The sequence below is a fragment of the Xiphias gladius genome, chromosome 5 (genome assembly GCF_016859285.1).
Source record: "Xiphias gladius isolate SHS-SW01 ecotype Sanya breed wild chromosome 5, ASM1685928v1, whole genome shotgun sequence".
NCBI lineage: Eukaryota > Metazoa > Chordata > Actinopteri > Istiophoriformes > Xiphiidae > Xiphias > Xiphias gladius.
Window position 1 is genome coordinate 20746500 of NC_053404.1, and position 11925 is coordinate 20758424.

At 42.9% G+C, this 11925-nt stretch overlaps 1 protein-coding gene across 1 annotated transcript; it reads left to right on the top strand.

Moving 5' to 3' along the window:
* kbtbd2 (kelch repeat and BTB (POZ) domain containing 2) lies at window positions 1–7199 on the top strand. The gene is made up of 3 exons (XM_040127231.1): window positions 1–232; window positions 4777–4942; window positions 5421–7199. Exons 1-3 carry the CDS (start codon window positions 60–62, stop codon window positions 6978–6980), a joined length of 1899 nt encoding a protein of 632 aa, XP_039983165.1. The 5' UTR covers window positions 1–59; the 3' UTR covers window positions 6981–7199.
* Window positions 7200–11925: the final 4726 nt, after the last annotated feature.

Genomic DNA, 11925 nt, shown 5'->3' on the forward strand with positions numbered 1-11925 from the left:
TCCGGTTCTGCCGGCCGTGTGACTTTTCAAAACTGGGGCGCGATTCATGGGATGCAACCATGTCGGATCTCAGTGAGCGCAGGCCGGTCAACACGGACTACGCTGTCTCCCTGCTGGAGCAGCTCAAGTTCTTTTACGAACAGAAATTGCTGACTGATGTTGTGCTGCTGGTGGAGGACACGGAGTTCCCATGTCACAAGATGGTCCTGGCCACATGTAGCTCCTATTTCAGGTGAGTGCGCCACACCGTTGTCAGCCACATGCTTTGGGTATGGAATAACTCATGTTGTATGCTGTGGGCCTGCTGTTTTTAACGACCTCAGGTTGATTGTGACCAGGCTTTGTGTGGTATATTTCCTCAGAGTTTATCTCCTACAATTTCAATAAATAATGCACCACACAAGGTTTTGTGCTTAAAGGCAGCAATTACTCCCCTCGGGGGTTGGTGGGTTGTGATGAGGTGTAGGTAAGCTGTCATTACGTAGTGCAGTTGTTATATTGCTAAGTGCTCTCCTCCTACAGTTACAATGAATAATGCACCAAGTCGTAGAGCAAGTGTTACCCACCCTATACATGGAGGATGGAAAACAGGGGGATGGTGTTTCCTTAAAAGCGGGGACTCGAGTGGCCCTCTGCACCAGTCATTCCGCCTGTGATATATTTCTACACGGAACGAATGAAGCAATTTCTAACCTGTAGCACCACAGACGACTTACTCAAGGCCCTCGGGAGGCCTCATTTGGACGCACAACATTGCATAAGAAAGTGTGTGCAATGCAGTGAATGTGACAGAGCAGCAGCCTCGGCTCTGGGAAGAGTCCATCTGTACATGACAGGGGCTCATGCAGCATTTGAACACGCTGTGTACCTCCCTGTCTGTCTCACCCCTCCCTCCCTCCTCTTTTCCTGCACCCTCACGCATGCATTCCAAGCAAAGGTCCTGACAACTTAATGCCGCCCTCACACCCACCTCTCCCAGATATTCCCCACTGTTTCCCACGCACTCGTTATCCGGTGCGAACACGCAAAGCATTTCCCCTCAAGGGTTCAGAGGTGTCGCAGCGCTTTCTAAACTGCTACTCCTTCCTCCTTTTTCTGCCTGTCTGCTGACTCTCCTTGCACCCCCTCTCTTCTTGCACGCCTTGCTTCAGAGAAAGGGGGGACAGCGGGACTCTGGGGGGAGCTTGTGTTTGTAGGGGAAAGTCTGGTCACGTAGGTCTTGGTGAGAGATGGAGAGAAAAGGGGAAGAGAGAGAGGAAAAGGAGGGAGGGGGTATGCCTGCAGGGTTGCGTAATACAGCCTGGCAGGTTTAGCCCCTGCTGTGATCAACAAACAGACCCCCCCCCCCCCAAAACTCCTGTTCAGTTATCTGTTTTGCAGACAAAATATTATGAAAGACTGGAGCTGTAACTGACAGCATAATTGATGCATTTGTCAATTATATTTGCTATTAATCGTGTATAAAGTCTCATTGTCTATAGAAAATCATAATCTTAAAAAATACCAGTCACTGCTTCAGATAGCCCAGTGCAAAATCTCCCCAGTCTCCAAATTGATTGTTTTTATTGTCTGCAGCCGACAATTGTTTTCATCAATTGATCTGCTGATTTCTTTTTCGATTGATTGTTTTGTCTGCGAATTTCAAGAAAATGGTGAAAAATGACTGTCAAGGTTTCCCACAGCCCTAGGTCACGTCTACAAATATCTTGTTTTTGTCTGACAGTCCAAAACTGGACTGTTGGTCAACGGATGTAAAAAGCTTACTTGTTTAAAATTATACATTATTGTTTGAAAAATCCTTAAAATGTAAAATCAAATCTCAAAATAGTTGCACATTGATTTTCTGACGATCAATTAATTGATTAATTGTCTAATCACTTTACCTGTAATTGTTTTGTCTGACCATTAGTCCAAAACCCAAAGGTAGCTAATTTTAATAATGATTTACAATTATATTAAACAGAATATAGCAGCAAATCCTCCCATTTGAGGAATAGAAAGCAGCAAATATTTGACAATTTTCCCGAACTAGCGAACTTAAATGATAAATTGATTAGTAAATCATTATAGATTTATTGCCTGTCAATTAAGAATTCGATAGATGGACTCATCGTTTCAGCACTGTTGAAACACCAAAGCACATTTAGGAGGTCTGTCTGCATATTTTAATCAGTTTTGAGAATATTCCTATGAACAACTGTATGTTTAGTTTGTTCTCTTGGAGCCGATATTAGCTCGTTGTAGATATATTTATATGATAAGAGTGACAGTTTTATTTTTCAACTATAAAATGTCCTGACCAGAACGTTTCATTTGGTCGCAGTTGTTTAAAAAGGAAAAAAAAAAAAGTTTAAGGGAACTTCAAAAATGTTTGTTATGGGTTGTGTAAAGAAAAATAATATTACTTTCTTTCTTTCTTTTTTTTTTTTTTCCCATAATTGTTCAGAAACCTTTCCTTGGAGCTGTTCACCCTGACAATTTTTTTTGGCACACAGGAACCGATGTGTTTGTGCATTCCAGTGCACCACTAGTATCGTGTGTGGATTAAACAGAAGGAGAATTACATAGTTAGCATGCGCTGCGATGGCCATCAAATAGATGGTGCCACCAACAGATATGCAAACTCAATCAACATAAATTCTAATGAAAAAGACACAGTATCCCTGTATTGCCCATGCTGTTTGCATCTCAGAAATATCGCTGCAGCAGTATGCGTTTGGCACCAAAGACATCACCAGCATAAATGCAAATTACCAGCTCAATAACACCGATAACAGCTCCCCAGATGCATAAAATGTGGGGAAAAAGATGTAGTGAAAGAGGTCAAAGAGGCTCTGACTCACTCTGAGAGCTGAAGAACGGCGACGTGGAAGTGTAGGCGGCCTGCCGAGGCTGCTGCAGCTTCATTGGAGTCAGAGCCCAGCTTGAGCTAAACTGTGCAGTTATCCCACCAGTCAGGTGTCACTTTTTGTCATTTTCAGTATTAGGAAAACTGGGTTGGTGGACTGGCTAATCCGTGTACAACAACTGTCAGGTATCAAGTCAGTAGTAACAACTGCTCAAAATAAGCCAGAGATATTCAGTCCTGCTATTTGAGACCAAGAATACCCCTATGTTTGTATGCTGCGATGTGTAATTTTGCACAAAAACAAATGATAGCTCTGAGTGAATACCTCCGTGAACAATATGACAGTATTGAACCTTTATAGATTATTTCTGAGAGAGAAAAAGTCATTAGTAATGCGGAAATATTGGCAAGCAGGTGGTGGTGTTCACTATTCCATATCACTCCATTCACTCTAAATATATTTGGAACTTATTATTATTATAGTGTAATGCAGCTTTTGAAGATGGATCGATCAAAAGAAAATAAATTGGCAGTAATTTAGATAATCGATTTATCGTTTAAGAATTTTTTTTTTTTTTTGAAGCAAAAAACACCAAGAATTCACTTGGTTCCAGCTTTTCAAACGTGAATATCTGCTGGTTTTCTTAATCTTCTGTAATAGTAAATTGAATATCTTTGGGTTTTGCACTTGGACTTTGGGCCTTTTTCACTATTTTATGACATTTTATAGACCAAATGGTTAATCATTTAATCAAGGGAATAATCGGCAGATTAATCAATCATTAACAAAAAGATTTACTTATTTGCCATCCTGCTAACTTTTAAAACGATAAAGTACTGTCGGATGTTGCTTTCAAATAACATGACGACAGTTGGAAATTAACTCCAGCAACAGCCAGTTACGGTTAGACTGGCTCCGGTTGATAACATTGTCTGTTTTTTCCAGTCCCTTCGGCAGGTGGCAACTGTCATTAGGGGGCTCCATTTTATTTAAAAGAAAATCTTTGGATACTAAAACAGTGATCACCCAATGTAGACTAAAAGGTTATCCAGTCTTATGGGTTTATTATGAAGTTGGTCTTTTGTTGATTTACAAAAAGTTGCAAATATTTGCAGATATGATGGGATAGGTCTTATGAATTTAAAGAAAATTGTTTAGGATTTTCTCAGACTGAACAGTTTGAAATTAAAAACGAATCTGAACAAATGAGTCCAGTTTCATATAGTCATCCGCCTGGCAAAAATTGGAGAAAAAATACTGAATAATGAATAATTTTCATTCAAATAAACCACCTCACTTTTTATCTGTGAGCAGCACAAGTGCTTTATCATTATGGCTTGTATCTGCACTAATGTGTTGTTTAGCAATGATTGTGATGATACGTCAGGATACGTCAACCTTGGGTCTTATTGTACTTTAATGAATACAGGCTTAAAATGATTTGTTTGCATGGAGAGAAATTATATTTATCAGTTGGGGTGACATCAATTTTATTCGTTACCAACTTTGCACTACTGGCCTTTAGCCGCTGCAGTTTGTTGCTCTAAAATATGTGGTTTCCATGGATCCAGTTTTTACTTGCAAAAATGGTTTGTGTGCCAAGTACAGTAAAAGGAAAAATCTGACAATTGGTAATTGGTGCTGAAATATATTACAACACAGTTAACATAATACAGGCGAGACACACCAAGGACATAATTAAAAACTTGCACTTAATGTAGTTCTAACAAGGCTACTGCATGACGAAAGAGTCAGACATGCTGCAGCTCCCATATAAAAAAACAGAGTGTCAGTGCAGCTGATAAAAACCATATTTCTCTTATCTTTATGGAAACATCGGTGACTCTCGAGAACCCTGCTCTGTACGCCATCAAACAACTACTGTGTTGACTGACGAGCCTCCATTGTTGTCGTCTTGCTCCTCTAGGGCGATGTTCATGAGTGGCCTCAGCGAGAGCAAACAGACCCACGTCCACCTGAGGAACGTGGACCCGGCCACCCTGCAGATCATCATCACCTACGCCTACACGGGCAACCTGGCCATCAGCGATAGCACCGTGGAGCCGCTCTACGAGACTGCCTGCTTCCTACAGGTCAGTACGGTAGTATTTATTGTTGACAAATACCATGAAAACACCAAAACTAACGATAACTGTATCCTAAAAACAAGTAGAATTTTAATATTAGTGTTGTAATTTGAAGTGTTCTAGTAGCCATCTGTATCTTTATCTGAAGAGTACCTATATAAAACATACTAATCTTGCATTACAGAGATTGTCTAGTCTAAACATTTTACAGTCCTTTTTCATTAGAATTACTTAACCAGCCCAAAATGACTCATGAACGCGTTTAAATTTTGTAAGAGCAGCGCATATGTTCACGCTCTTTCTGTTCACATCTTTGATTTACGATGTTCGTGTGCATTTACATCAGTGAAAAATAAGATTTAGAAAATGTCCATACTGGTGGTGGTGTTCCAATGTTGTATCTGTGTCCCTCAATGCAAAGGGAAAATGTTTTTGTCTGCAGGCTTTCTGACTGTGTTTTCCCTTTGTCCTTTGTCCCATTCAGGTGGAGGACGTCTTGCTGCAGTGCAGAGACTATCTGGTGAAGAAGATAAACGCTGAGAACTGTGTTCGCATGCTGAGCATCGGCGACCTGTTCAGCTGTAGCGAGTTAAAGCAGAGCGCCAAGCGCATGGTTGAGCACAAGTTCCCCATGGTGTACCGACAGGAGGCCTTCCTTCAGCTGTCCCACGAGCTGTTGATAGATGTCCTTAGCAGCGACAACCTCAACGTGGAGAAGGAGGAGACGGTGCGCGAGGCGGCCATGCTGTGGTTGGAGTATAACATGGAGGCGCGCTCGCAGCACCTATCCTCCGTGCTCAGTCAGATCCGCATCGATGCCCTGTCAGAGGTAACGCAGCGTGCCTGGTTCCAGGGTCTGCCGCCCAATGACAAGTCCGTGGTGGTGCAGGGCCTCTACAAGTCCATGCCCAAGTTCTTCAAGCCTCGATTAGGCATGACCAAGGAGGAGATGCTGATTTTCATGGAGGCCATGTCAGAAACGCAAGGTGAGGGCTATGTAATGTCCGGGTCCCTGCCTACTACGGTAGTGTGTTACAGTCCGCAGGCAGAGAAAGTGTACAAGCTCAGCAACCCCCCGGGAGACCTGCAGAAGGTGGGGACCCTGGTCACGCCTGACAACGACGTGTTCATCGCTGGCGGACAGATCCCTCTCAAAAACTCTATCACCAACCACGGCAAGAGCGGCAAGTTACAGGCGGTCTTCCGCTCGGTCGATAGCTTCTTCTGGTTTGATGCCCAGCAGAATGCCTGGGTACCCAAAACCCCCATGCTGTGTGCCCGAATCAAGCCCTCGCTGGTCTACTGCGAGGGCTACATCTATGCAATCGGGGGAGATAACGTTGGAGGAGAGCTGAACAAGCGCACGGTAGAGCGCTACGACTGCGAGAAGGATGAGTGGAGCATGATGAGCCCCCTGCCCTTCGCCTGGAACTGGAGCACCTCCGTGGTGGCACACGACTGCATCTACGTGATGACCCACGACCTGATGTACTGCTACTTCCCCCGAGCCGACACCTGGGTGGAGATGGCTATGCGCAAGACCAGCCGCTGTTTCGCCTCCGCAGCGGCCTTCGGTGACCTCATTTTCTACATCGGTGGCCTCCACGTGGTCAGCAACTCTGGCATCCGCCTGCCCACGAGCACCATCGACGGCTCGTCCGTCACCGTGGAGATCTACGACGTCAACAAGAACGAGTGGCGCCTGGCTGCCAACATCCCTGCCAAGCGTTACTCGGACCCATGTGTGCGGGCAGTGGTGCTGCTCAACTCGCTTTGCATTTTCATGCGCGAAACCCACATGAACGAGCGCGCCAAGTATGCTATCTATCAGTACGACGTGGAGCTGGACTGCTGGTACCTGCGGCAGCCCGTGTCCGAACGCGTACTCTGGGATCTGGGTAAGGACTTCCGCTGTGCGGTGGGGAAGCTGTACCCCTCCTGCCTGGAGGAGTCCCCCTGGAAACCCCCAACCTACCTCTTCTCCCCCGACGGAGCCGAGGAGTTCGAGGTGGACGGGGAGCTGGTGACCCTCCCTCACGTATAACTCTGAACCTCCCCTCCCCTACCTCGCTGACTGAAGCAGGAAATCTGTAACGCTGAGGGATGAACATGAAGGGGGGGCCGATGAGTTCTGAGATATGAAAGGGTTTGATGTTCTCTGTTGTGGAGGGATCTCTGGACTATGGAGGTTTGCATTAGCTACAGCTGTTGCTGGGGAATGATGCAACCCAATACAAGAAGCTTGGAGCGAAAAAGATGCCCCTGAAAAATACTAGTAATCTGAGAATTTCTGTTTTTGGTTCTATTTTTTTTTTTTTTTTTTTTTCTTATTTTGTCAGTTGTGACATCTGTTAGATATTACAAGTCTGTCATACTGTTTCTACAATGTGATAATCTAAACATCAACTGATTTTGTGATGATGAGGATGTTGATGCACTTAACTGGTAAACTTTCTCGGAATGACAATGGCAACTGTACCAAAATCCCCCAGCCCCCCCTCCGACCGCGGCTTCCCTCTCTCCCACCCTGTCCTCTTTTTTTTTTTTTCTTTCTCTTTTCTCACCACTGATAAAGGAATACTCTGTGGAAAATCTCTGTTTAGAGGATCTAACGCGCACTTTTCTGTAGGCTCTGGGATCGGGCTCCGAAACATCTGTAGCTTTCTCCTTCGCGGAGGACAGCAGTTACGGTCGTCTTGGACTCGCTGAGGTGTGATTGGATTCCATAGTTACAACAAAATTAAAGTATTAAAATGATCTGTGGAAACTTCTCAAATCACCCCTGTAGCGTAATCCACCTTTCTTTTCCTGTCTGTGCTCAGAATGCTCCGAGCGTTCATCATCTTGCCAGTAACTTGTTGAATATGCTACTTCCAGTGGAGCGTTGGTCCAACGAGGTGACGGCGTGACACGGAAGATACCACGTTGCTCTGTTGTGAGGAAACCCAAGCGTTTGGAACGTGCCGAACTTAGTGATCGGCGGCGGAGCAGTTGATGATTTAGCAGGCGTGGTTTGAGAACGTTTTTATGCGTGCGTTGATGTTGGGTTTGAAGGTTACAACGACCCTGGAAGTAGTTGTATTAGTCTACTTATTGGAAGTTTACAGGAGCTTTCAGCTACATCTCATACATCTCAGTGGGTAAAGTTTGCTCGGCTTTCATCGAGATGGTTCAGGCCACAAGATGCACCCGAAGGCCGAGTGGACGTTGTCCTCGTGAGTTTCATGTCAAACTGCCGATTTGCAAACGCAGTAATGAAGCTATCATAAGCTCTCGTTTCCGTGACGCTGAAGGCCACAGGATGTGGTAATTGGACCTTGTGGTAAGAAAATTTTTTTATCAAATGTTTTGATAAATTCTGACCAGGGTTGCATCTAAAGGTTAATCTGTCTGCAGTTTTTCTGATAAGCTGATCAGTCTTTTAGTCTCCGAAATGACAGAAAATAGTGAAAAAGTGACCTCCACAAGTTCTCAAAGCCCGAACTTAAACCTTTTAAATTGCTTGATTTGTCTGAGCAACAGTCCAAAACCCCAAAAGCTTTCACTTCATGATGATATATAAAAAAGATTACCACACCAGAGGACACTTTGCTCGAGAAATTACATAAATATAGAGTTGAGAATTAATCAGCAACAATTTAAATAATTCATTTGTTTTGTTGCAATTCCACCTTCTCAAAAGTGAGGCTTTTCAAGACCGGTTAATTGCTTATTCTGCAGAGTGTTGGTTGCAGCTGTACTTGCCTGATAAATTGATTTTTATCGCTTGCCTAATCTTGTCAGGACCAGTTTTGAAACGTTTTGTTGGTCTCGGTTGGAATTTATTGTAACTACAGCGAGTGTTCGATGCTCAACGACGTCGATTTTCGCTCAGAGTATTCCTTAAGAACAGGATCCATCTTTTTCCTCAAAAGGCCCTGCAAACATTAGGAACAGGGGCCGTGGTTTTTCCGGAGTGGGTGGGGAGGGCCGACGGGGAAACAAGCGAGAGGCGGAGAGGGGTTTAAAAGAGGGTGACTGCAGGTCCGGTCACTCCATCGCCTCTCCTCCCTTGCCGCTCGGTCCTCCACCCTGACTCCACTATAGCGCCTCCACAGCCTGTCTGTCAGTCTGTTTGCACACAGGTCTTCCACACAGCTAGCAGTTTACACCTCAATCTGTCCGTCGTCACATGATCATGATACTTTTGTTTTTCTTTCCACAAGGGTCTCTGAAAATACACACAACTCCACTCTCAGTACAAACATAGGTTTCGGGCTCATGCATTTTTTTTTTTTAATTTTTTTTATTAATTTCCAAGCTGCTGAAATATATATATAATAAAATATATATTTTTCATATGTTTAAAAGACAACTGTTTTAGTGTGGGGAAAATAACCAGGTCTATTTTGTATTAGTGTCTTTTTTAATTTAATATCAAACATTACTGTAGTGTGATTGTGGGTAGATATCCATTTTCCTATCGGATTTAATTTTTCTGAGTGAATATTGAGGATTCTTGCTGCTGATTGGTTGTGAGAGGAGAGGGCTGGCCCAGGGCTGTTGCTATGGAAATCGTCCCGGCAACCACTAGCCGTAGTGGAGGGGGGCGGGTTGGGGAGGGAAGGGGTCTTCCTCCTACCTTAAAAACATGAGCACAGGTGCTTCATGACAAACCCTTACTAGCATGTTTGGCTGCATCATATTCCTTTGGCACTGTATTTTGAATGAACGTTAATTTATTAAAAAACATACCAAAAACGTTCCTGAAACAGACTCCCTGTTTCGTTTGTTTGGACTACAATCTGGTGGGCTTTTTTTTTTTTTTTTTAAATGCTCGTCTGTTTTATTGAAATTATTTGTTTTGCTGTGCAAAGGCCCAAGGTTGGATACTGAACCTCAAAGGTTTTATTTAGTACCAATCAAAATATCTGCGGCACCGAGTTTTTAAAACTGTTTAAATAGCCAAAGTTGCTATTGAGTGTCAGGCCACATCTATTTCCGTTTAATTATTCTCTTTTAAAAGAACTGCATATATTAATTGGTTTTGAAGCTGAGTTCTTTTTTTCATTTAAATTTTGTAAAGTTTGCGATCTTTTGTTGAATTTAAAAAAAAAAAAGATTTAGGGTCATTTTGTTACGGAATATCAGGTATCATATTGGCAAAAGTATTTTCACCCAGCCCCCAGTGGTTATAGATTTAATACTAATAAATGCTTGGCCAAAATTTAACAGCATGGTTATAATTTCCAACGCCAAAAACATGAATTCTGTACTTCTAAATGAATTCATCTTAACCCTCTTAAAAGGGTTTCCCAGTGTCAGATACCATAGTTGTTATAGTTTTGGTGTTTGGCTGCTCATGAGACAGAAGTAAGAACATTTGGGACACTTATGGTGCGTGTCAGTGATCAATCAAGAGAAATTAAAATCAGTATTTGAATCAATGGAGGAAACAGTCCTGACCCCGTCAGGATCAGTGGGTGCGAACCTCCGCGGGCCTCGGGCTAAAGCCGCCCCTGACGTCGCCGCGCTCACATGTCCCTGTGATGCCGCTGAATTGTTGTCAGGCAGCACATGGGTGCATTTTTGCCTGGCCATGTGCTACCACAACAACCCCCTCCACGCACACACACACACAAACACAAACACACACACACGCCACCACTTTGTGCGAAAAATGTAGGTCAGCCAAACAGACACAAACCCAGAGGAACCACAAAAGAATTGTTCCACTAAAAATAAAAGCCCGCGGTATTTTAATGACTTTTTAATACAGCAATATAATATAGTATCACTTTTTTCTCAAATACATCAAAAGCATCTGTCAAGAAAATATCCTGTGAATCTGAATCAACAATACATTCATATCTTTTTAAATACAAAATGAAAAATATATCATCAGAGGGTAAAAAAAAAAAAAAGAAGCAATAAGCAGCAAAAAGCAGCATTAAAAGCTGATATTTCCTCAAACATAATTCAGAAATCAAAAGCAAATTCCGGAAATGAGTCAATGGCCAAAGAAGGTTTAAAAACGTGAAGAAAAAACGAAAAAAGAGCAAAGGTTTAAAACGTTTTTAAAGACAGCAGGGTGACACTCGTTACAGCTGCAGAACTGGACTGGACAGAGCATGCTCACTGGACCACTTTTAATCCAACAGTTGGCGAATATTTGTAGCCTGGAGGGAAAAGATCCTGTAATCACCTCAAAATTACAGTTATACAAGATAAAGATTCACATAAATAGATTATAATGGCTGCTTTGTGCAAATACACACAGTGGTCCGCAGATTAGGACTTGTTCCAGTGTTGTCATGACAAAACATGGATATTTATGAGATAACAAGTTCACACACAACAAATAAATAAGCTATCTGACTTTCTATTATCTTCAGATTTACTAAATGTAGTTCTCCCAATATATATACTGACAGCAAAGTACAAAAAGGCCTGGGTTAGGGTTAAGAACACCCTGTCAAACGCGGAGCTGGGCGCAGGTTCCTTCATAGTCGGGGGGAGGTTTTAATCGGGGCAAAAATCAGGCATTAGGTTCACAAGGATCGATGTAATAACGCTGTGTTCGTTTCAGTAACAGCGTTCAGATTTTCAGATCGTTTTCTCAGGTCGTTTGTGTGAGAACGGGAGTAATGAAGTTTAGGGCTAAAACGATCAGTCGAATACAAGTAGCCGATGGACAGGAACATTCAACAACGTTCAGTGGAGTCAGTGTCGAGAAAAATGCCAAACATCGTGTGTTTCCTGTTCCTCAAAAGATGAGAATCTGCTGCTTTTATCTACTTTTATATCGTGATGAGGGGCTGCTGTTGGAACAAAATGAGCCATCTGAAGACGCCTATGGCCCCACGAAACAGACATAACGTAGCAGTAAGAAGTTAGAGACAGACAAGTCAAAAATGTGACTGAGTACATCAATAAACAATACTGTTAATTTTAATTATTTAACTAAGTGTAAAAACAAATGTGAAGTTTTATACTTTTGCTTTAACCTC